Source organism: Furipterus horrens, unplaced genomic scaffold (genome assembly GCF_987537825.1).
Source record: "Furipterus horrens unplaced genomic scaffold, mFurHor1.1.pri manual_scaffold_9, whole genome shotgun sequence".
Classification (NCBI taxonomy): domain Eukaryota; kingdom Metazoa; phylum Chordata; class Mammalia; order Chiroptera; family Furipteridae; genus Furipterus; species Furipterus horrens.
Genome location: NW_028327179.1, coordinates 9579608 through 9605326, shown reverse-complemented (window position 1 = coordinate 9605326; position 25719 = coordinate 9579608). Strand labels below are relative to the sequence as shown.

At 48.8% G+C, this 25719-nt stretch overlaps 1 protein-coding gene and 2 pseudogenes across 1 annotated transcript in view; 2 read left to right on the top strand and 1 right to left on the bottom strand.

Annotated features, from left to right (window-relative positions):
* Positions 1 to 9853, top strand: part of GARS1 (glycyl-tRNA synthetase 1) — a 41611-nt gene extending 31758 nt beyond the window's left edge. Inside the window, exons 13-17 of the mRNA XM_090287052.1 lie at positions 2438 to 2523; positions 4841 to 4950; positions 7150 to 7243; positions 8075 to 8265; positions 9549 to 9853. Coding sequence (XP_090143178.1) covers positions 2438 to 2523; positions 4841 to 4950; positions 7150 to 7243; positions 8075 to 8265; positions 9549 to 9674 — 607 coding nt within the window. The 3' untranslated portion in view covers positions 9675 to 9853. The remainder of the gene's footprint in view (positions 1 to 2437; positions 2524 to 4840; positions 4951 to 7149; positions 7244 to 8074; positions 8266 to 9548) is intronic.
* Positions 9854 to 19436: 9583 nt separating this feature from the next.
* LOC150001255 (SNW domain-containing protein 1 pseudogene) lies at positions 19437 to 21126 on the top strand (annotated as a pseudogene).
* Positions 21127 to 23881: 2755 nt separating this feature from the next.
* On the bottom strand, positions 23882 to 24728 carry LOC150001254 (protein BUD31 homolog pseudogene; annotated as a pseudogene).
* Positions 24729 to 25719: the final 991 nt, after the last annotated feature.

Sequence of the window (25719 nt, the reverse complement as noted above, 5' to 3'; positions counted from 1 at the left end):
GGTACCAGAAGCCCTCATAAACAAGTATAGGCACCTGGTTTTTTAAAAAATCACTTTGGAGCAAAAGGGGTAGGTGATTCCTATTAGTTTTTTTAAATAAATCAATCAAAATTTTAATTTTTTTTTTTTTTTGGCCAGATCAGCAAAATATATTTTTTGGTGTGGTGCAGAATTTTAGTACGTAATTAGTTTATGTGTGCCATGAGATGAAAAATGTTGAAAGTTGCTGATCTAAAAACTTGAATTAATAGCCGTCAGACTGTTTAAAAACTTCAAGACCCAATTAAATGCTGTTTACAGGCAACTTGCTATAATTGTAGTACACAAACAGGTCTAAAAGTAAAATAAAAAAATGTTTCCATGCAAACATTAATCAAAAAGTTGGAGTGGCCCTATTAATATCAGACAAAGTAAGCATCAGGACAAGGAAAATGACCAGGGGCAGAGTTGCATTTCATAACGTTAAAGGGCTCAGCTCATCAGGAAGGCATATCACTTGTCACTGTATATGCAACTAAAAGCAACCTCAAAATATATAAAGCAAATGGACAGGACTAAGAAGAAAAATTGACGAATCTACTATTATAGTTGGAGATTTCTTGACCCCTTTCTCAATAATTGGTGGGACAAGTAAACAAAAAAAGTCAATAGGAATTTGAAGATCACTATTAATCAACTCTAATGTCAGCTATAGGACACCTTCTTGAAGAGCACTTGAAACATCTTTCATACTGTTTTTGCACAGCCCTCCAGCTAAAGATGAATTTTGCATTTTCAAAGCATTTAAGAAAAAGAACACAAGGAACTGCATGTGGCCTGCAAACCTGGGAATCTTTTAGGTCTGGCTCTATACAGAAGGTTTGCCAACGCCTGTCACAGGCATTAGGCTAAGTGACAGAAGTCTTACACAAAAGGTTACATGCGAAACTAGGAAAGACAGACCTAGTTTATAGTCCTGGGAAGCACGTCAGTGGTTAACTGGGGGGGAGGGGCTGGCGATGAGGGCCACGGGACCTCTGGAGCGGTGGTGGCTGCGTGTGCATGTATGTTTGTCATAAGAACTATCGCAGGATGAGAGCCCTTGTTGGGAGTACAATTGTCCATTTCAGTAGGAAAATTTTAAAACATGTCTCATCTCCCAGAATTGACACCACCAAATCTTATTAAAACGGACATAGATTACTAGTTAGATACTATCCACAAATAAAAGTTTCCTTTTTTAGTTATTCTCAAATAATGGCTACCCCCTCACTCATTTCAGCTTTTTAATAACTTACCTGCTCTGTACTTAGACTGTGCCCTTAGAGATAACATATGTGATGCTTTTTGTGTGGTGGAACCTTTAATGTACACACACAAACTACTGACAGGGTGTGCAGGTGGAGGAAATCAGTGAAAAGCTCTGAGGTGGCGCATGAGATTATCGCTGCCAGAAACTAGCAAACCTCAGCGCCCCGCGTGCCAGCCGTCAGCCTCAAAGGCAGCCATAGAAGGGCTCTCTATTCTCAGCACTAAGCTGCTTGTGAGAAACGGAATTGACCGTCCTAATGTGAGGAAATGCCTCATAAGCGCTTTGTAAAGGTGACGTCTGATGACCCGAAACTGAATGGGTGTGTCTCAGGATACGAACGTACTGCAGTCAATGATTTGGGGCAATAATATTTTATATTGACATATCAGATAGACTCATTAAACTTTTAAGCTGATCTTCATCAACATAAATGTCAAAGTTTATCTTGGAAATAGTGTGGGAGTTTAAAATTGCTTTCTATAAAATGGCAAACTGGTCATTTTTACATTTATTGGGATAGTGAAGAGAACAGTGGTCTTTTGCCAGCACATCCATTTCTGACAAATATATTGTAATAATCCTAAAACTGAATTTTTATGTTTTTAAATTTTTTTAAGGATTTATTTATTTTTAGAAAGAGGGAAGGGAGGGAGAAAGCATGGGAGAGAAACATCAGTGTATGGTTGCTTCATGTGTGCCCCCAACTGGGGACCTGGCCCGCAACCCCGGCATGTGCCCTCACTGGGAATCGAACAGGTGACCCTTGGTTTGCAGGCCGGCACTCAAGCCACTGAGCCACACCAGCCAGGGCTAAAACTGAATTTAAAAAAAGATTGATTTTGGTTTTACCTTAATCTCAAAACCAAAGGAATTAACCATTAAGTCACTTATAAAATGTTATAAGACTAGTCATATTTTGGGGCGTCTCCCAGAATATACTGTTTGGTGCCATTGTTGGAATAATACCTACTTTGGTATTTCTTATGAAATAATTTAAGTTTGACTTCAGCTGTTGTATCTGGAGAGTTGACTAAGTTGTGTTACACTGAAAATGAAAAACAGTTGAGCTATCTGTAAGGCTCTCTTAAGTTCAAGCACAGCCATGCTTGTCTTCATTAACATACAATGTGCTTTGTTTCCTTGTAGGGAATTCACTATTGAAACTGAAGGGAAAACGTTTCAGCTAACAAAAGACATGGTCAGTGTGAAGAGATTCCAGAAAACGCTATATGGTAAATTTGTAAAGAAAGTTAAGAACCAAACAGAAAATATCATTACTCCTTAAAGTTGCCTTTTTTAAAACTTTTCTAACAGAACCATTTTACTGAAAACTTGAAGAGGAAAAATAAATTCTTAATGTCACAACCCTAAATTTGATGAATAGACATTATCTTGGGCCTTTTTACAAACACATAGTTGTACTCATACTGGAGAACAGTTTATACTGTCAACTTTATATATCCTGTGACCTGCGGTGAAGAATCTCGCTGATTTAAATCAAAGATTATTTTTTTCATTTTAAGGAAAAGTGTTTTTGTTTTTTAAGCAAAGAGTATTTCACTCCTGTTTTGTTTTTTTGGGGGGGTGGCAAATTGTTAAAATTCCCTTAGATTATTAGTAGTCTTTCATGCTTTTTCAAAAGCCAAGGAGATGATTATTTTTTATATTGGGTTGGCCAAAAGTCCATATGTTTTTTTCCATAAAATAAAAGACATTTTTTATTTTTACCAGTAACTTTATTGATTTGGATATTTTGAGTATGTTGGCTGTCTCCTGCTATTGGCTTCCAGTGGGTAGAGGCCAAAGGTGCTGCTAAACATCTTCCAATGCCGAAGGCAGCCCCACAGCAAAGAATTAATTGGCCAGAATGTCAGTAGTACCAAGAAACTTCACAAGCCACTTGGTACACATTTGATCAGTCACAGCAACTTCTCCATACACTGCACAAATCTTTTTTTGAGTTTCAGTTGGGTTTTTACCTTTCTTGAAGTAATAAAGCATAATACACTGAAAACGTTACATATCTTCTTCCGTCTTCAATATTAAGATGGCTGCACAAAAATTTACCAATTTTGATGTTTTTTTTAAAATACAAACTGCTGTGACAGCTGTCACAATACAATCTACCAATTGTTTCGAATGAAGTTAAAGACAGTTGAGCACTACTAGAGCCATTGTACGGAAAAAACATAATAGACTTTTTGGCCGACCCAATAGAAGAAATTCTGTGAATTGGGAAACAGGTATTTTCGAATGTCTGTGAAGGATGCTTATGGTTAATGGCAGCTGTATTGAAGCTCCTGGAAACCGAACGCGGTGGGTATTTGGAAGCTCCTACCAATGGAGAGGGCAGGCCTGCGTCGTAGCCAGCTTCAGGGAGCTCTAACAACAGTCTGGGGGTGGTCACAGTACGCAGGGGGTTCTTCGTGACCTGGGGCTGTTCAGTCCCATCCTGGCAGCTATACTACGCCATCGTGATGATATTTCTGAAATGTTGTTCTTACTCTTTATCACAGGCAGGAGAAATAGCCTCTCTTTTCCACAGTGTGAGTTTTCAGTTCTAGTTTTCTCATTTTCCTGGAAACATGAACTCTCCCAGGTTAAGGTCAGTTACTGTAGACCTAAAGAGCGCTTAGCAGTGCCTCTGTTTGGGATAAAATGCACCGATGAATGCATTTCCTATACATACCACAGGTGCAGCCTCCCCCGTGGGAAGTGCTGTGCGGCCCCTGGTAAAGGGCTTTGATTGACTACTGGTCCTGCGCAAACTCTCCCCTAAGGGCCTCCTGACCCCAGAGCCTTGGCAGTACAGTGGCCATGACTTGACTCTCTTAAAGAGTGCTCCTCCAGGTAGCAAGATGGGAAGTAAAACAAACCACTTAATACTTGTGTGTAGGAGGGTTTTTTTGTTTGTTTGTTTTTGTTTTAAGATTTCCTTTCTTTTTAGAGATGGGGAGGGAGGGAGAAAGAGAGGGAGGGACACATCAATGCGGTGAGAGAAATATCAATCTCAAACATATCCCAACCAGGGACTGACCCACAACTCAGGCATGTGCTCTGACCAGGAATCGAACCAGCGACCTTCCGCTTTGCACAATGAGGCCTAACCAGCTGAGCCACACTGGTCAAGGCACGAATTATTTTTGTTAATTTTGCCAGATATCATGGTAGTTTGTTAATTCTAGCAAAATCTTATAAAGCTCTAGAGTTTTAATACTTTCTGCATAGGCAAGGCAGATGTTAGAGGGTAGCCTCCGCTACCAACTGAGGAAGTGCTTGGCTTCATTTTTATGCTATATAAACAAAGAATTAAATTTGATGATTTTTTTTTTTTTTACTCCTACTTTCTCTCTAAAGTCATCATGTTACCTACCAGCAAATGGTTTTTAGGAATGTTCTGATTTCTTCATTCTGATGTGGATCAATCCGTATTCATGTAGGACAGAGCTATTTCAGTGCTAATAAGGATTGATTGTGTCAGGAGGACCTGCAGTGCACTGCGTGGCGTTTGAGAGACGGTCACTGCATCTCTCCCTCTGTCTCCTGCAGTGGAAGAAGTTGTCCCGAATGTAATTGAGCCCTCCTTCGGCCTGGGCAGGATCATGTACACGGTCTTCGAACACACGTTCCACGTACGCGAGGGGGATGAGCAGAGAACGGTGAGTGGTCCTGTGCAGGGTCTCCTAAAGGGGCAGGAATGGAGTTTGCTGAAGCCTGTGAATGACACCGAAGAATCCATTAGCTGTTATGCGCGGTGAGGGGCTGGTGCTGTCCCGGCCCGCCTCCGTGCGCCGGTTTGCGGGGCGCGCACAGCCTCACGCTCTTCCATGTGAACGTGGGCTGCGCGGGTCCCCCACGCCGTGGTGGTCGCTGCGGGGGGCGCTCCGTCCTGAGACAGCGCCTACTGCGTTGTTGCCTCAGTGGAAGGAGTGGTATCTCCTGGGTATGTTTACGTTTTCAGAAAGTTGGAAAGGAAGGGATGGCTCCGAGAATCTGGCCGCTCGTGTTTGGGGTGTAGCCCTTGCTCCCACTCAAGCGTTGCTACAGGCGCGTATTTATAAGAAGGCTCGGTCAGCTCGTAAGCGCTCTTCTGGCTTTGGTGCTTCGGCATCGCGGCCCGCGTCTCCCATGTCTGGCTTCATTTCGCCTCCCTTCTCCGTTCCCGCCTTGCCTTTGCCTGCGGAAACCAGACTGCTTGATCCGTAGGCACAGATCTCCGGGAGAATCAGTTAGAAGAATGGCTAGAGAAGAGAGGTGATGTCTGTCAAATCACTGAGAGGGACGTTGTCGTCTGCGTGACATTGCAAAGCCGGGCGTGTGCGCAGTGTCGGACGTCAGCTCCGCGGCTTTCTGTGGGACACTGAACACTGGAAAACGGGCCGAGGAGTCCCCGGGGCCGGTATTTTAAAGCCTGACACCCCGTTGGTCCTATGTAGCTAATAAAGCTGCTGTTTTATTCTGTGCCCTAAAGTTGCACCTGCGCTTCCTGACATTGAAGGAGCAGCTCCGTTCCTTCAACAGAGAGCGGGAACCTGGGCAGGACGCCAGCGTGCAGACCGGCGGCGGGGCGGCGCCCGGCTGGGGTGCTCTCGCCGGGTGCCCCGTTTGCTTCCGGCTCTTCTTCTGTTCGTCTAATTCTTTTTAAAAACACGGTTTTAAAAACTCATAGCTGTTCCTTTGAATCTAACAATATTGATAAAACTGGAGTTCGGTAGAAATTTTGTAAGGGCGAAGCAAGAGTGAATTAGTGACTGTTCTAAGAATTGCAGAGATTCCTGTCACGAAGAGAAATTTGATCAGGCTGTGGGAAGCCAAAAATGTTTTTCAGTTACGAGCATATCGTTCCTGAATCCCCTTTTTTTATGAATTTGGTATAAAAACATTGTCAGTGAGATTTTTAAAAAAATTTTTCCCATATGGGCAGGTCCCCGTTTCTCTCACACACGGAATTATCACAGAATGGAGGCGGGGAGGCGCCTTTCAACGCTCTGACTCGGGGGACCGCACGGGGGGTTCTGGGGTTACTTACGGTGTGACAGCCACCGTTGCCTGGCATTTAAAGTTATTAGGTTGGGGGGGCAGACTGGAACCTGAGTCACTTATTATTATGGGACCTGTTCATTCTGAGTCCCATATTCCCATCTTCAGGCAAACCTGTGGTGTAAATGTTATGCAAGAACTGTCTTCAGTCCTCATTTCCAACCCAGAATGGAATATCTTCGCCTTTATTTCTGAGTGACTCTGAATCCTGTTTTAGGAGCCGTTTAAGAGGGCTGTCCCCTTCGGTATAGGTATATAGGACATTTTCCTTTGTTTTATGTTTGTTCTTTTGGACCTACATTGTGAGCTAATTAAACTTTTTGGTTGTTTTCTGCTATCCTGAAACTCTTAAAAGACAGAATAGGGTTTTGTGTTGGGACACACACACACACCCCACTTATTAGCTGGTGATTTGGAGGGAGGTGTTTTAGGGATCCCCACAGAGAGAAAGAAACAGGGGAGGCTGTAAGGCTCTTTATGTGGTACCAAAAGATCAGCATCTTCCGTGGTCACTGGGAGATGCTTCCACGTGGTTTACCTTTCACAGCCAGCCTGCGGAGCCAGCAGCATGGCTGGGAGAGACCTACGTGCTTTTTAGGTGGAGAAACCAAGGGCCAGAGAGAGTTCAGCTGAGTTGGTCCAAATTCAGAGCTAAAAAGCAGATCTTCCTGGTTCCGGTTCGGGCTCTGGTTAGCCTGCTTGTGCTCTGGCCATGCTGCCTTTTGCGGTGTGTGTTCTGGGCGTTTGGTAATGACGTTTGCGCATCAGCGTTTAGACTTTCACATACTGACATGTCCGGATTTCTTTCTTCCTTCTAGTTCTTCAGTTTCCCGGCCGTGGTAGCTCCATTCAAATGTTCCGTCCTTCCACTGAGCCAAAACCAGGAGTTCATGCCATTTGTGAGAGAATTATGTAAGCAGATCCAGTTGAAAAATCTTCATGGGAACACTGTCAAGTAGACTGAATTTTAGTAATTTTTTAAGATTTTATTTATTTATTTTTAGAGAGAAGGGAAGAAAGGGAGAAACAGAGGGAGAGAAACATCAGTGGGCAAGAGATACATTGGTCAGTTGCCTCTCGCAAGCCCCCAACTGGGGACCTGGCCAGCAACCCAGGCCTGTGCCCTGACTAGGAATATAGCCAGGACCTTTGGGTTTGCAGGCCAGCACTCAGTCCACTGAGCCACACCAGCCAGGCTTCTTTTGTTTTTTAAAAAAAATAATAATAAGTGACTTAAGCCTCTGTTCTTACTTCTGAAAGAGTATGCTTGCTCTGTTTGCTCCGAGCATTTGACTGAGTCAGAGGTGGGACCCGGGAGTCAGATTTAAAACATCCTTGTTTCTCCTGGTGACCTTGGCACTCCGCTCACTTCCTGGGGGACCCTGGTGGGTCTCCAGCCACAGAACCCACAGCGCTGACAGGGATCCTTGTGGCCACCTAGTGCGGTTCCCTTATTTCAGATTTGGGAAATGGGAAGAGTTCATCAAGCCGCTGAGGGCCATGCGGGGGGCGGGGAGTGGGACCAGCCTTGGGCCTGGGCTGCTGGTCTGATGCTCGCTTACCTGCAGCCGTGCAAGGTGCGGGCGTGAGTGAGGGGCTGGCTCCGGCTCCAGCAGGGGGTCTTCCTTCTTACTCTCTTGTCTTGGTGCCTGTTGTAAGTTTCCTTATCTTGTGTGACAACCATTGATGACACTGGGACTCTCCATCATTCTGTTTCGAATTTTCTTACTTTGTTTTGGGCAGCGGAAGCCCTGACCAGGAACGGCGTCTCCCACAAAGTAGATGACTCCTCTGGGTCCATCGGAAGGCGCTACGCCAGGACTGACGAGATCGGCGTGGCTTTCGGCATCACCATTGACTTTGACACCGTGAACAAGACCCCACACACGGCCACCCTGCGGGACCGGGACTCCATGCGGCAGATCCGAGCAGAGGTGCCTGTCCCCCAGCCTCCGTGGTCTCAGAGATATGTGCTGGTTCCTTTTGATCGGGGCTGGGTGTTCGTGCTCCCCTTCCTTTCTTTAATTTCTAATTTTAATCATCGGCTTGTATCACACAGTACACAGACTCCCAGGTCCCCTTGGTTTCATCAAGAAAATATCCATTAACACTTCTCTCATATTTTATGGCCATTTGGATCGCTCTGGGCTCCTTCTCTGGCAGTTTGCTTTTATAGTCGTTTGTTTCTTTGGGCAAGAGAAACAGGATCCCAGGTGGTTGTTACCATAGCTTTATTGGCAGGCTTTGGGAGGCTTAGGCATTTTCATCTTTACATTTCTGTTTAAATGCCTACATGTGTGTGTATAAACTTTACCATGTTAATCCATTTAAAACAATGCATATATTTTAGTGATTTTACCTAATGAGAAGGTAACAGTGGAGATGGGAAAAGTGCAGAAGGGAAAGGCAAGAGTGGCCGCTTTAACTAATTTATTAATCTTGAGCAGGTTTTTATTTCGAGTGCCTAAGTAATCGCTCAGCGTGATACAGAGAGTTAGTTACAGGGCAAGGAGGGTGGAAGCCTGCTTTTCCCAAAGGGGTTTATGGTCTCATTCGGAAGTCACAGATTGCTGGCTTGTCCTTTTACGAAAGCTGACCTGCTTCCCTGGGCCTCCATCCTGCCTCTCCGTGCTTCTTACGGGTGGTCTCCAGCCACCTGGGGACTTGTTTGATAAGCAAAACCTCTACCCCAGACCTACTGAGTCAGGAGCTGGGGTGGGGTGGCGGGCTGGGGAGTGAGAGGGGGCAGCAGAACTGTTCTGTCAGGATCTCCAGATGGTCCCAATGCTCAGGTTTGAGAACCGCTGCGTGGTGGCCGGCATTCAGGTGTGGCCGAGGGACAGGCGGGCCCTCTGCTGGGGCTCTCCTCTGTACCAGTCTCCCTGCACTCATGTTATGTGAGTGACCCCTGTCCTAAGAGTTAAATTGAACACACGTGAAGTGACTGTAAGTGACACATATGTAGAATAGTTAGGAAAGGCTTTGTGGGGGCTTGGCAGGCGTTCTGGGCTGGGAGAAGAGCCAAACCCAGGTCTGAGGGGGGAGGGAGCCACAGAGGGAAGGGCAAGAAACATTCTGTGGGGCCCAGTTCGTTGGGGGACCCTGTCGTTATTTCCACGCTGATTAGGCTCGGTAAGGGTACCTGGGGAGGGTGAAGCCTTTTTGACAATCTAATCAAGTCTGTTGATTCTTGGATTTCTCTCTCCTTTTGTCCCAGATCTCTGAACTGCCTGGTGTGGTCCGAGATCTGGCCAACGGCAGCATCACGTGGGCCGATGTGGAGGCCAGGTATCCTCTCTTTGAAGGGCAAGAAACTGGGAAAAAAGAGACGATGGAAGAGTGAGGACATTTCCCGCAACTTGTAACCACTTGTGATAAGAAAACAAAACAAACGAAACAACTAAAACTCTGACCGCGTCCACTTTATAAAAACACAGCCTTGCGATGCTCCCAGGGACCGCGTCCCGTCCTCAGTGGCTGCCTGACCTTCCCCGCCATTAAAGTTGGAGGAGTTCTTACAAACGTGTCATCCCGTTCCTCGTGCTCCGCGTTTCCAGCAGCGCCCTCTCCCACCTTTGGACAGGCACCTTCATGGCTCACTGTTAAACACAACTCACGCGTTTTTGAATCAGCAGCTTTATGGGGGCGACATTTTCATACCATAAAACCCAGGCACGTGAAGTGTGTGGCTCAGTGATGCTGAGCGCGTGTGCAGGGCTGCGCAGCCGCCGCCGGGCTCCAGGCGTAGAGCGTTTCCATGGCTCCGAAAGGTCTGTGCACTTAGCACGCCGGTCCCCGCCCCCGCCCCCGCCCGGGGCAGCTGTTCCCTACTCTCGGCCTCCGCAGCTTGCCTTCTCTGCTCTTTCTCTTTTTCTGAGAAAGTAATACATTGTGCTAGGAGACAGCTGTGGACACGCTTGTGGGGAACCCGAGGTGGTGGGGGGGCACCGCGGAGTGGAGGAGGAGGAGGCAGCGTGGGGTGCGGGCTGCCCCAGAGTGCTGCCGGCGGAGGTGTGAGCTCCTGAAAGCCTCCGGGAGGCGGGGCCTGGGCGGAAGCTGGGCTTGTACCTGGCTTCCCACGTAGCCCTGGAAACCACCTGAACTGGCGCTACGGACCCGTCTGTCTTACCTGATGCAGCAGCTCAGCCATCGCAGTGTCTTGATTCCAGCCTGGTAGTTTTGTGAGGGTTTACTTCTATTTTCTTATGGAATCCTCAGAATGCATAGGTTTATATGTCAGGAAAAAAGATTGCAGGTTTGTGAATTTGCCCAGCTCTTCATTTGCAGCTAAGACCTTGCCTAGTGTCCCAGCTGCCTCTCCCACAGTACAGGGGAGGGGAGGGGAGGGTGGCCTCCAGAATATTCGCCTGTGTCTTGGGCACCGAGAGCGATGGACATGGACGCGGAGGATCCCCAGGCCGCGCTCCTTTGCATCTCTTCGGTGACGGCCACCGTGGCGCTGCACAGCGAGGCACTCACTATGCAGACTGGCCAAGTCTTGGATTTCTGAGCAAACCTCTTGAGAAAAAAAGTCTTACCCTGAAACTTATTTCTCTTCTGTCTGGCGCTTTTTAAAGCATTCAGTATGAGAAGGAACTAGATTTTAAATACACTTGAGTTTTCATTTTCTAGGGCATTCCTTTGATCTCAAATTCCTTATAGCTCTTAACTTGGCACATATTCCATCTTTCTTCCATAGGAGGAGTTGTCTTTCCCTCTTTGCATTTATTCACTTCCTCTTCCAGCCGGTACCTGCATTGTCAAGCAGTCACTCCCACCTCAGACATCTTGGTGAGCTCACTGGTGAAAAAAGATGATGTTCAATACATAGCGGGGTCGGCCTGCTCCGGACCATAAAGGGATTGGAACCAAAGCTCTCTTCACCTTTCATTGGCAAATACATTCATCATGAGTCAGATGCTGGTTATTAAATCCTTGGCCCCTTCCTTTCTCTGCGCCTCCTCCAGGTGCAGTGCACGCTTTCTCCCAAGAGCCCCACTGTCTGTAAAGTAATGGATGACCTGAGCAGGGAGACGGGCCCATAGCAGAGCCCTAATACAGGCAGGGAAAGCTGTTTTCTAAACGAAGAGGTTCTGTACATGAGTTATGTGTACACACGCACATGCACACACACCCCTCTTACTCGATCCCAATGTGTATGTAAACAAAGCCAAGGTTTTTCTAGCCTGATGCTCTGGGAGGCCTTCATTATTATTTCTGTGTTCAATGTCTCAAACCGGGCTAACTTAGAGCCAGATCAAAAGCCCTGTCTCGCAGAAATTACTCCTGAAACCGCTTCCCACCAACAGTGATAGGAAAGGGTTAGATTTTAACTGGTCTCTGTGGAATGGACGTAAGAACATAGTAGCTTCTTTACAATTTATCTTGGGTTGGAATTCAGGGCATTCAGTCAGATACTGTGAGTTACATCTGAGAGGCGACCTGTGCCTAATTTCTCCAGGGGTCGAGGACCTTAATCTCAACAGCTCCTAACGATGATAGTGAATGAATATAGCTGGATGTCTCAGAAGCTGAATGCATTGCCTAGTCATGTAAATACGGGAATGATCTGACTCATTGCATGAGATGGTACCAGAGGTATCAGATGTCCAAAGTTCTTTGCAGCAATTTGTGAAGGTTTTTTTTTTTGTTTTTTTTTTTTTGTTCAATAAATCACTTGAAATAGGTTTGTCCTAGACCTTTACTGTTTCCTCAACCAGCATAAACTTGGGATAATGGCAGTAACTGTCTGAGCCAGTGGAATCTACTCATGAGAGAACCAGATGCCTTGGAAAGAAATCCAAATTCTCTCGATACAGCTGCAATTAAATTAACCTTTTGCCACAGAAGATTGTCAGTCTGCATCTCAAGTGGGGCTAGGAGGAGAGGTTATGATAGCATTGCTCCTGTTAAGGAGCCTTGCACCAGCATCTTTGCTGATAGTCTGACTATGGTTAAGGCAGGGTTGGGTGGTTTGGGGTTGTTTTCTTTTTTTTTTTTTTTTTTTTTTTTTTGCATTTGGCCAACACCACAAAGATTTAGTTGAATGCACAGTAAGTGAATAGATGAATAATTTTGCTGAGCCTCAAAACTCACCTCTTGTTGCCTCTCCAATAATTCTTGGTTATTGGGCTGCCTCTAAGCAGTAATTATGTGAAGACCATGTGGGTGGGATTAATGTCTCTTCTTGAAACTGGGATGTAATTCAGGGGCTTGGCAGGAATTGCCTGCGGCTCCATCCTCCTTCCACTGACATGCTGTTCCCATCTCTGGATGGCTATCTTCCCTGCGCACCCAAGGACACAGCTTTTAAAAGCTGTTGCCACAGTAAAAGATGCTAGGGCAGCGATTCTCAACCCTGGCTGCATGTTTGAGTGTTAGAAAAATACTCGTGGCTTTGCCCTGCTCAAACCAACTTAATGAGTTTCTCCAGGGTGGGGCCTGGGCGTCAATATTATTTGGGAAGCACACTAGGGGAACCATGCTGTAGCAGATGCCTCAGCTCAAGTCATGAAGAGCCTGAACCCGCCCTGGCTGGTGTGGCTCAGTGGATTGAGTGCCAGCCTGCAAACCAAAGGGTCGCTGGCTCGATTCCCAGTCAGGGCACATGCCTGGGTTGCAGTCCAGGTTCCCAGTTGGGGGTCTGAGAGGCAACCACACATCGATGTTTCTCTCCCTCTCTTTCTCCCTCCCTCTTTCTGTAAAATACAAATAAATAAAATCTTTAAAAAAAAAAAAAAAGCCTGAACCCACAGAGCTGGGGGAGCTCTGCTAAATGAGGGGTGTTTTCTGACAATAGGGGTCAACACCAAAGTCCAGAAAAGGCTAGTTCAGGGAGCGCTGTTTTTGTATTACTCTACCGAGATGACGGTAAGTGTGCCCTCTCAAGCCCCAAGCATCTCTACAGCCATGTCCTGCTTCCCTTGCAGAGTGCTGGGGTGAACTCTCCTGGGCCCTATGAGCCAGGCCTGCTGTTTCTCCAGGGACTTCTCTGAGGCGGTAGTGCAGTGTTTCCAGGGAGAAAGACTCATTGCTTGGGTGCCCACCATGTACCAGGTGGTGTTCATCTCTCTTAGCCCTTACCATAAACTCTAAGTATCATAATCGTCCTAGTACATGAAAGGAAAAGAAGCTGGACTGTCCAGGTTCACTTCGCTAGCAGGGGCAGAAGCAGTTTGGAACCAAGTTCAAAGTGTATGATTAGATAGGATGCAGATGACTTGAGAAAGAGAACATGACAGGGTCTTAGAAAACCTTTTCATGAAAAAGAAGAGCACTGGGAGACCAGCCTCCGTAAGTGAGGAAGGCCACGTGCTCCCTGACAGCCGTGGGCGTTAGCTTCTCAAATGCAGGGAAGCCTTGAGCTCTTGCAGTCAGTGTGCCTGACCTGGAGCTGAGCGTCGGCTCAATCACTGTCTCAGAGTCTTGGAGTTGGCTCTGTGGCTGACGGGACGGGCTCCTAGCAGGTGCATAAACGACGGAGCTCCTGGAGAAGCCTACTCCCTCACTCCCTGTCCTTGTCACCATCCTAACTGCCCCTGAGCCACACTCAGTCCCTCCTCGCAAAGCATAAAACGTTTCTTGCTGTCAGGAAATGCTTACTTGTATATAAGCTTGCCCTACAACTCAAGACCTTTCCTCTTTGTCCTGCACTTTGGAGTTGCCAGAAGCAGATTCTTCACCAGGCTAGGAAGTCTCAGTCTTATCAGCCATGTTTTCCTTCAAGAACAGCTGTATGTCTGTAGACATCTCCTTGAGGGGTGTTGATAACTGTAGAGAGGACCACGAGAGAAGGGGCCAGAAGATTACTCACAGGACTGATGCTTTCTGTCTCCATGGCTTCAGTCCTCTCCTCCCTCTCTCTCTCTGACCTGGCTCTTGCTTATCTTCCTACTTCTGTCTCTTATCCACTGTTCAACATGAACCCATTGGGGGCAGTTACCGCAAAGCACATACAGTCTTATTTGGCTTCAAGAGGTCTTTTCAGAACATTGCTGTTTGCCTTGATGCCCAGATTTATAAAAACTATGTAGGCATCATTTATGAAGGCTTTAAGATTCTTCTGGCCAGGGTCAGGCATGTGTCAGGCACTGAGTCAGTCAGTGGTCTGTGCAGCTGGGACAGAAACCTGTGCAGAGCTATTGTAATAAAAGGAACTATGAAGGAGGGCCGTACTGGAGAGGGATGCGCTGAGCTGTCAATGGAGCCACTTGGTCCTTTTGCTCCTCTCCTTGAGGGTGTGTTTCCTTTTCTGAAAGCTGGTTGAATAGAATGATTGCAGCATTCAGTAAGTCTGTCCGTGAAACCACTGAGTAATGCGTCTTTCCCTCCCTCCCTCCGTGGAGTTACCATCAGAGCTGGTTGAGAGGGAGGCTCCTGTCCTTGGCCCAATGTCTCTGTACTTGTCAATAGTTGGGTGTAGAATTGGCAGCCATTTTGGGTTTTCTACTCAGTGTCATCTCCTGCTGGTGAGGTATCATAACAGTTAAATGATAGATGTGGGAGGCAGACATGTCCCCATGTGAATTGGGCTCTGACGCTACAGATAGTGTTACTTTGGGAAACTTCTATAACCTACAGTGGGCCATCCTTTACTATGAAAGAAATGTTATGTCTTCATTTAAAAAGAAAAGAAAACAGCCCTCCAACATGCAAAGTGTAGGTCCTGTGTTGGGCCCAGTGGGCGGGCTGGCTCTTGCATTAAGTGAACAAGGCTGACTAGCAAGCCATTTCTGGCTTGATTGTGTGTGTGTGCATTTTTAAATCCAAGGCCACTTGATGCTGGCCAGAGAGGACCTTGCAAAACCATAGCCCTGGACGCTGCATGGAGAGGCAGCAGTCAGGGTCATGTGCAATTTCAAAGAGAAAGGGGTCTGTGTGACTCTGCAAATGTGCACTGGCTGTTTACTCTGCGGGAGCCTGATTCTGTGGTAGGCAATCAGACTTTAAACAGGGCAAGGACGATGGGCCAGGTACAGGTCACCAGGGCAGAAAGCCCCTGGGTGCCTAGCAACCGGCAAAAGTGGGAAAACAAGAAGACCCCCAGGATGACCTTTCCTGCTCTAGTATATCGCTAGTCACGTGGTAGACCCCTTTAGAGGAGGAACAAAGGACAGGAGAATAGCCTCAAAAGACCCCCCCATACAAGCCCTTGCCCACCACTCCCTAAAGCATTAACCCCTAGAGATCACACGCAGGCCTCAGGTGCGCTGCAGCCCCAGGCCCAGAAAAGCAGCAAAACCAGACAAGGACACCTTGGCTGACATCAGGACCAGCTGCACTGACTAATGACCCTGATAGCACTGACCAATCAGTAGAGACCGTGACTCTGAAAGGACACACCTGGGAAGCTGATGGCTATTCTACTGAGATCCCCCTGAGACCGCCCCTAAGCTCTCTACCTTTAAAAGCCCTCAGGCCTGAGGCCCCAGCGGCTCTTCCTCCCAGGAGCTTGGCCCCTGCATCTCTCTCCCTCCTCTTCGCCGAGAAGGGTTACCTTTGCCTTTCTCTCTCTCAAGCTCCAAAGACTCTCCTTTTGCCTCTGTGACTTGTTATATGAGCCTACGCAGCCCCGCTGGCTCACTTCTGCCTCTGACTTTCTAAGTAAACTTTCTGTTATAGTTTAAGACTTGACTCTGAATCCTTTCTTAGTGAGAACTCAAGTGCCGCGGTTGCTGAACCGAGGACTGGTCTGGCCCCGTGGGTTGGACACCCGGGGCCGTTCTCGCAGCCCACATCTCACGAATCTGCGCTGTGAGCCTTCAGGGAGGGATGATGTAGCTAAACTGAGCTGTAGGAGATCCCCCAGAGGAGGGAATCTTCCTTTTAGTGTTTCCCTAAGGGCCTGGTGCCTAGTGCCATGGCGGACTTCCTTGCCATGAGCAAATGCTGGACCCACCACTCTCTCCGAGTTTCCCTTTGAGAATATGGACTTATACAAACCTTGCATAAGGCAGTTAGGCCGGCAAGTGTGAGGGCAGGAGGGCGAGCAGTGGGGTTTTGGTTTCCCGTGGTGGTCTGACCCGGCCATGGTCTTGTTGGGTGGGGTGGGTGCCATGGAAGAGCAGAGGGCTTCGGTGAGCTCTGTGCTGGAAACAAAGTGGGTTCTAGGCCTGATTCTTCTAGAACCCAGCGGGGACAGCGCTGCTCTCTCTCCATGCCTTGGTTCCAAGCCACAGCCTGACTCTGAACCTCATGGCAGTTTCACGAGCTTGCGGCTGGGGAGAGAGCCCTCCTCGCCCCCAAAGCTCTCTGCCTCCCTCTCATAAGGCTCAGGACTTGGTGCAGGAGAGACCCACCTAGAATTTTTCCAGTCCCTGCCTGCCTTTGTTAGGTCTTAAAACTCAGTCACCAATAATCAGCGCCACAGCAGCTGTGCTAACTGAAAGCCCTGAACTCCAATGAAAGCCAGTTTGGGCTCATCAGAACCACCCACTCTGCCTCTGAGTACCAGCTAATTGGTAGCAAGATCAAGCAAAATGAGATGGGGAAAGACGGAGGGCGGGCTGACAAGCTCTAAAAAAAATCTTTATCGGTCTTTTAAAAACTGAGACCAGACTTTCCATTTTTCTGAGAATTCTGAAGCAAGCATGCATGTTGGTACACTCCATTCAGCTGTCCTCTGGGTTCGCGACAGCTCCCCAATGCCAGCCTTCCCTTCTCCACGTGCCACATCCGGGCCGTCAATGCCACCGTCACACGATGCTCAGACGCGGGCTACCTCGCTGTCCTGAGCCACCACCACCTCCCACCTCGTTTATGGCGAGACTCTTAATCTCAGTTCCCTGTTTGTCCTCTCGCACCTGCAGTCTGTTTTCATCCCAGCACCCAGTGATTCCAGGTGATCCCATTCAGCCTGAAAACCCAGTGGCTTCTCTTCTGACCCAAGAATAACACCTGTGTGACCCCACCCCACCCTTTGCCCTGCGATCACACACCAGGACAGGTCCCTGCCCTCCGTCCTTAGTAATCCAGCCATCTGCAGCGCTTCCTGCCTCTTACCCTGGCCTCCCTCTGTGAGCCTGTCCCCAGCCACTTCAAAGCTTCAACAGTGAGCCCTGACCAGTGGGGCTCAGTTGGTTGGGTATTGTCTCTCAAAGTAAAAGTTTGCTGGTTCTATTCCCTGCCAGGGGTTGGTCGGGGCATGTATGGGAGACTATCAATTGGTGTTTCTCTCCCTTTCTTACTTCTTCCCTTCCTCTCTCTAAAAACAAATAAATAAAATCTTTAGGGAATTTTCTAAAAAAGCTCCAACAGAGAGCCTTCAAGCCAGTCCCAGTCCTAGCCTTATATCCAGTAGGTGAGCAGCCACCAAGGCAGCCACCAAGGGGCGCCGGGCGGGCACGGGCAGAGACAGGCAAGCAGCAGGAGAAAAGCCTGTGTGCCCACGGCCTCCTCCGCGTGATCGCCACTCGCAGTGCAAGCTCACGCCTCCTGGGACTGTGTGTCAGGGGGCCTGCCTCCGACTCAGAAAGCAGAGGCTGAAATGCGCCAGGGCTCCTGATCCCTAGGCGGGCTTGAGCACCACCAACTGGGAAATACTTATGAGCTAATTTAGGGCATTTTCGTCTGATCCTGGGGGCAGGGCTCTTAAACTTGGATGCGCGGTTCCTCTGAGGCAGTGGTTCTCAACCTTCCTGATGTCGTGACCCTTTAATACAGCTCCTCATGTTGTGGTGGCCCCCAACCATAAAATTATTTTTCTTCCTACTTCATCACTGTAATTTTGCTACTGTTATGAATCGTAATGTAAATATCTGATATGCACGATGTGTTTTCATGGTTACAAATCGAACATAATTAAAGCATAGTGATTAATCAGAAAAACAATATGAAATTATGTGTTTTCCAGTGGTCTTAGGCGACCCTTGTGAAAGGGGCGTTCGACCCCCAAAGGGGTCACGACCCACAGGTTAAAAACTGCTGCTCTAAGGGTTTCTGTAGAAATTTCATGCACTAGTTAGTTAATGTGAGAAATGCTCGCAATAAAAACCGGGACACAGGACTTGAGAAGCAAAGCGAGGCGTTTAGTCACAAGTCTCCAGAGCTGGGCGCACCCTCAACCAGGGGCATGCGCACCAAGTAGATGAAGAAAACTGGTTTTACAGTAATGTGATTAGCTCCCCCTCCCTAATGCGATTAGCTCCCCTCCCCTTTCTTTCTCCCTTGTTTCTCCATTACTGGTTACTCCGGAGTTAGGATCTAACCCGATTACCTAAATGCCCCTATTGTGATTTGTAGATATGCTAATGCCGTCAACTCCCTTCTCAGAGATCCCCTAATTGAATTTGCCTTGGGACCCTTTAATTACATTTGCCCTTTGTTACGAATGATTTTCTACTGGTTTGGGAGTCACTCTGTCCTTGTTTCTTACAATTCATATGCTGTATTTTTGCATTTGATGCGTTTATTTTTTTCTAGCCCTCATTTCCAGGTGTGGGGCCTCTTCCTCCTCATTTCCTTCAGCTGCAAAGCCCTTACCCCTCAAGACTGCCTCGCTGAGGGTGAGCCAAGAGCCCAGGTCTGTTTCGAGCCGAGATGGCTTTGGAGATGGCTTTGGAAACACAGCTGGGGGAGTCCTTTGCTCCGGAAGCGGAGGCACAGGCTCCATAGGGCACACTTTGGAAAAGCCCCGAAAGGACAAAAGTTTGCGTGGAACTGGAAGAAGAAGGCAGGGAGGCAGCAGCCATGTTGCCCCTCCCCGGCTTTCCCCAGACAACAGGGAAACCAGGACAGGATGAAGCCACAGAAATGACAGGCCTGAATTTCCCCACCTTCCTGGGCAGAGGGGGCTCCATGGGGATCCATGCTGCTGGATTGTTTATCAGGGTTGGGCCTCAGGGAGCCAGGGGGCAGCTTACCCGGTGCCCTGCAGAACTAATTAAAAAGCACAATTAGGTCATTTTACAGTGGAGGAGGGATGCATTTGCTCTTCTGATCGGAATTGATCATCCAAGCTTATTCTGGTTAGATGGAACTGAATTGTGGTCGTATTCAAAGAACTCCAAATCCCAACAGGCCCGGACACGCCTGCGTAGGGCGCGCTCCTTCCTTTTCCTGACTTGTCTGGGAAAGACCCACCCGCGCTCAAAGCAAGTGGAAGAAGATGGCTCTCGCCAGCTTTTTTCCTGCACCTACTCAGCTATCTCAAGACCAGCTTGAGACTGAAGAAAAGGCAAGATCTCAGAGATCACGACAGACCTCACTGGTCTCCTCCCGAAGAGAACCTCCCCCATATGGGTACCGGAAAGGCTGGATACCTCGGTTATTAGAGGATTTTGGAGATGGAGGTGCTTTTCCAGAGATCCGTGTGGCCCAGTATCCACTGGATATGGGATGAAAGAAAAAGATGTCAAATGCACTGGCCATTCAGGTGGGTGCTGAAGGAAAAAGTAAATATGATGCCATTGCTCAGCAAGGACAGTCAAAAAACAAGGTCATTTATAGCAAGTACACTGACCTGGTTCCCAAGGAAGTCATGAATGCAGATGATCCAGACCTGCAAAGACCTGATGAAGAAGCTATTAAAGAGATCACAGAAAAGACAAGGGTGGCCTTAGAAAAGTCCGTGTCACAGAAGGTTGCTGCGGCCATGCCAGTTCGAGCAGCTGATAAACTGGCTCCTGCTCAGTATATCAGATACACACCATCTGAGCAAGGAGTGGCTTTTAACTCTGGAGCAAAACAGAGGGTTATTCGAATGGTGGAAATGCAGAAAGATCCAATGGAGCCTCCAAGGTTCAAGATTAATAAGAAAATTCCCCGGGGACCACCTTCTCCTCCTGCACCTGTCATGCATTCTCCTAGCCGCAAGATGACTGTGAAGGCACAAGAGTGGAAGATTCCTCCTTGTATTTCAAACTGGAAGAATGCAAAGGGTTATACAATTCCATTAGACAAACGTCTAGCCGCTGATGGAAGAGGACTGCAGACAGTGCACGTCAATGAAAATTTTGCCAAACTGGCTGAAGCCCTCTACATTGCTGATCAGAAGGCTCGTGAAGCTGTGGAAATGCGTGCTCAAGTAGAGAGAAAGATGGCTCAGAAAGAAAAAGAGAAACATGAAGAGAAACTTAGAGAAATGGCCCAGAAAGCCAGAGAGAGAAGGGCTGGAATCAAAACCCATGTGTTAAAAGAGGATGGGGAGGCACGTGAGAGGGATGAAATCAGACATGACAGGTGGAAAGAGAGACAGCATGACCGCAATCTTTCCAGGGCAGCTCCTGATAAGAGGTCTAAACTGCAGAGAAATGAAAACTGAGATATCAGTGAGGTCATAGCGCTCGGTGTGCCCAATCCTCGGACTTCCAATGAAGTTCAGTATGACCAAAGGCTGTTCAACCAATCCAAGGGTATGTGGACAGTGATTTTGCAGGTGGAGAAGAGGAAATTTACAATGTTTATTATGATCAAGCTTGGAGAGGCGGTAAAGATATGGCCCAGAATATTTACTGGCCCAGAATATTTACAGGCCCAGTAAAAATCTCGATAAGGACATGTATGGTGATGATCTAGAAGACAGAATAAAGACCAACAGATTTGTTCCCGATAAGGAGTTTTCTGGTTCAGACCGTAGTAGACAAAGAGGTCGAGAAGGACCAATTCAGTTTGAGGAAGATCCTTTTGGTTTGGACAAGTTTTTGGAAGAAGCCAAGCAGCATGGTGGCTCTAAAAGACCCTCGGATAGCAGCCGCCCCAAGGAACATGAGCATGAAGGCAAGAAGAGGAGGAAGGAGTAGGTGCACCTCTTCACAGTGAATGGACTGTTATCCAAAACCCTAATGATTGAGTCATATGGGGCAACGCTTTGTAAATGGGCCAGATAAAAACCAAATCTGGGTATTGTACCCCAGCACTACTTTTTATTACAGGAGAAGGGGGAGGGATGGAAAATTCTACTTTGAACTATTTAGTTTTTTTAAAAGAGTGAGTTGTGTTTGTGCTTCTCCCACTTTTTGGCATTTATAGGACACACTGCCCCACACATGAAATTAAGACCACTTCCTTTTGTTTGATGTTAGCACTTTGGGGGGAATACTTTGTGTAAGAATGACTGCTTATGAGTAAAGTTACCCAAACCACAGTGACTAGAAGGATATTCACATATTGGAGCTGTCCTGCCAAACGATGTTTGCCCCTATTGTGCTCTTTTATGGAGTGGGAAAAATAAGCGCTTGCTTGGTGCACCTATTTGTTTCAAATAAAAACATTTAGACAAAAAAAAAAAAAAAAAAGCACAATTAATTGCTTTGCTGTAGTCACAGCAGAGGCCGAGGGACACTTTTCTCCGGCAGCGAGAATCACTCCTCCCCGCCCATCCCTGCTCGCTCGTTTGTGCCACAGTCACCCAGCCAGGCCTGGTCTCCTCGGGTTCTCTGTCCAACGTGCACACATTCGGAAGTTTCTGCGAATCTGGCTTCCGTCGTTCCTCTGCCCAAGCAGCACCTCTGGCCCTTATGTGCCCACTGACGGATGTGGGGTTAGGCAGGGTGATCCTACACTTGGTTGTTCAAACCGGGGCACTTGTGAGAGGGAGGGAGGTGCTTGTCATCGTTCCAGGGTGACCGTCAAAAGCCTAGATGAGCTGGAGCAGGTCAGGGCTGCCCCACCTCCGCCCCAGGACCTGGCCAAGGCTAATCCTGTCCGGTAGGAAGTCAGCACCCATCGCGGCATGAGGTGAACCCAAGGCCCCTGCAGAGGCAGCTTGGTGTCTCGGTAGGATGTTGGAGGCTCACCTCCTCCAGTTTCCTGTCCCCGTGTGAAGTGGAGAAGGAGTCTGGGCCTGGCCTCTGGGCTCTGTTGGTGGTGGGGTGTGGAGCTGAGGATGGATTTTCTCTCTGCAAAGCTAATGGATCTCTGGGACTCTCTGTGCCTTTGGTCTGTCTTCCTCGGGAGTTAACCAGCTCTGGCTGGAACAAAAAGGAAGGGCCAGCTTATTCAGTGAGTGTTTCTAGAGCTTCTCCGCCTCCAGCAATTCCCTGCTTAGCAGCGGAGCCTAGCAGGGACCAGCCCAGCTGACACTGGAGGCTGCCCCATGGAGGCCACTGTGATAGTCCTGCGGTGGGAAAGCCATGCTACCACCTTTGGGGGCGGGGGTGGGGGTGGGGCTTAAACTCTAAGCAAAGAAATCTACAGTGGAAAAATCTGGAAGATTCAGTCAGCACGGAGCAGAGACCTGAGCTCACCATCCCTGATCCCTCCCGCTAATCAACTTCTCCAAGTGGGGCGCCCTGCAGGAGAGTCTTAGTGGCACCTTAGGGGCGGAGCTTGGAAACTGTACTGATGAATAAAGTCACATGTTTTGAACTGCCCCTCTTGCCCCTGTTACAGCTGCCCTCCCTTACAGGTTTCCAGAAAGGCAGGTGCCTCGCTTTAGCTGTCTACCCTACCTGGGTGGGGGTGAGGTCGTAGAAAGAAGAGATACTGCCTCACCTGGAGGGCCTGTTAAAGGTGCAGACTCCTAGGGAAGTAGAGGTTCCCAAAGTCTGCTTTCAATGAGCAGCCCTGCTAGGTCTGATGAGACACCCAAGTGTGTCTCCGAACCGGGCGTGGGTCCCCTGTCTTTCCCACAAAACTCGCCCTGAGCCTGGCTGAAATGTCACTCGAGGAAAGGACTGCCCTTGGAACTCACAGAGCCCAGACATGCTCCGTGATGGTGGCAGACGTGGGAAGGGATGACTCGCTGAGCCTGCCCCTCACCCATCTCCTGTGTGGCCCCTCCCCGTCCAGCTGCCTCGCTGCACCTGTGCCCCCCCCTGACCTCCCCCGACGAGCAAGAACAGCCGACACTGGGCTCATTCCCAGTCTGTCTGTCTCTGAGGCAGCCTGGGACATCCCAGCCCAGGTCGGTGGGAAGTAAGAAAGAAATGGAGTGTGCGGTGCTGAGGTTCTTGTGTCCCTAAACCGTGTCTGATTGGGGCCGCCGTGGGCGTGGCTCAGCTGTGGAACAAGCAGCTGCAGATGGCAGAAGCTGATGGGTTCAGCCCTCAGGCCTGACCCTCTTCTCCCCGCCAGGACAGAGAGACCCTGAGAGGCCCACCCAGGGGCGAACACAGAGCACGCTCCTTCCTCCTGCGTTCACCGTGTACGGTTCGGGAGTGCTTCCTTCTCAACCAGACTTTGAGTTTCTTGAAGGGGGAACCTTGTCTTACGCACGGTGTTATCTGCACACCTGGCACACAGTGAGGCTCAGTGCACGGGGCTGGCTAGCTGGCAGGCACGTGCACAGCTAGTCCCTGGGCCCACCTCCGCAGGTCCCTAGGAGTCTGTCTGCGACCGAGGAGTGTCCGCGTCCCTGGGTGTGTCTGCATCTCTGCAAAGCCCCCACATTGGAGGACAGTTTCTGTTGGCGTCCTTCGTCCCCCTAAGTCCACTTCTTTCCTGCGGCCGGTTTGCCTCCTCCAGAGGAGACGAGGGGGCGTGTGGCCTCAGCCCTTGGTGACACCTCCACCTCGGACTCCCACCCTGCAGATTGTAACAGAACCCATGGGCTGTTCAGTTACGAGGGGGCCCGATTGCCCGCCGCTAGAAGCATAACTCTCAGTACCAGAGTTTGGTGAAAAGAAAATATTTATTTAAGGGTTCCATAGATCTAGATTATTTGTGGATTTCTGCCGTTAGGTCTTTCTGAAACCTCGGAAAAAAAGAAAAGTTTTATTTCTACAAATTACAGCTGATGAACAACAATGCGTTCACACATAAGAGACTGCGCTCCCACTTGGGCCTCGGCCATTGCTCTATGAGGAGAGCTACTCAGGGAAGAGGTGGTAGGACAGGCCTGTAATGTCCAAAATCCAGGTGGGGAGGGGCGAGGGCTTGAGGGCCTCAGCCAGAGCAGCCCCGGCAGCCACAGAGCGTGCACTCGATGAGCTGGCCCACTTCAAGCTTGCTTTTGGGGACCCGGCAAATGCAGTTTGTCCCAAAGTTGGCGTCCCGTGTCTGAATGCACCGCAGGCAGCATAAGTCTCATAGCCCTGCTTTTTCCATTTTGCAATGAGGTTTTTGTCAGCACAGCCTTCTTTAATACAGTATTCATACAGTTCTCTGCTTACGGCTTTCTGCTTGTAGAAAAGGTCAAAAATGTAGCGTGTCTTCTGGTGGTGGATCCTGAAGATAGGCCACAGGGATTCTGCTTTCCTCTTTCCCTCGTGAGGTTCAGTTTCAGCGTCTCTCATCTTTTGATCTAGTTCATCCAGTGTTGGTTCGATCAACTCCCAGCCATCTGGGGGGTGCTTTCCGGCTTCTTTTGACTTTAGGCATTTCTCCCCACCAGATAATTTGCAAAGATCTTGGGGCTGTTTCCCAAGACTGTCACTGAAAGATCTCTGGTCTCTTCGGTGACAGGCTCAGGTTCTTGAGCAGCTCCACCAATTACTCTGTGATTTGGGGAAGTCACAGGCTCTCTGGTCCTCAGTCTCATTGGAATCTTTAACGCCGTCGGCTGCTGCTTCTTTCTTTACTCTCCGCCGTGACGTCTTATTGTCTTTAAAGCACCCACAAACACACAGTTCTGCCTCCCCCTGCCAAACCAGGCTGGTTTTAGAAAAGTCAGAGAGAGTTTCCCTGCTTCCCAGGCACAGTTCAGCTTTACCAGCAGCTCCCGATCACTCGAGCCTGATGGGGGAGGTTTTGCCCGTGTTGCGGTGCTCCCCAGCTCTTAAGGCAGCACCGCGTGGAGTTGCCAGCCTCCTTGTAAACCGCACGGAGTTCTCCCTTTCCTTTCAGAGCCGAGTGGGGTTCTCCTCCAAAATGCCTGCTGCCTTATTTTTAAACCCCTCGCTGCATCCTGTGACACAGTGGGCAGGGTGACTAACTGCAGCCCCTTGTAGAATTTTACGGAGGCCCCGCCCTGTAAGCTTTCCGTCACTGTTATATGGTTAAAGCCCCTCCCATCTCCTTGGGGACCCTGTTCTCTAACCAGATGGCATTCCTGCCCCTCCTGCTGGCACAGTGTCATTCACTGGCTCCCGCCCTAGCTGGCACTTTCTGGCCCCACTCTGAAGGCGGCCCCCAGGGCTGTCTGTGGTCTCAGTGGCGGTGTGGCCAGCGGCGGTGTGAGGACCACCCTTGTGAGCGAGTCTCCCCGGCTTTATTAATTGCAGAGGCAGGGGGGAGGCAGGATAGTAAGAAGCCAAGGCAATTCCTTGGCAAGTGGAATGGGGAAACTGAGACAGAGCTGAACGGGCTGAGCGATTACCGGCCACATACAGAAGGTCAGTTCCCTGGAGACAATGCCCAGGCCTCAGCTGTGCTTCAATTCCTGGCCCAGAAAAGCAGCAAAACCAGGTGGGTGACATCAGGCCCAGCTGCAATGACTAATGACCCCCTGCCCTGGCGCCGACCAATCAGTGAAGACCATGACCCTGAAAATGCACACCTGGAAAACTGAT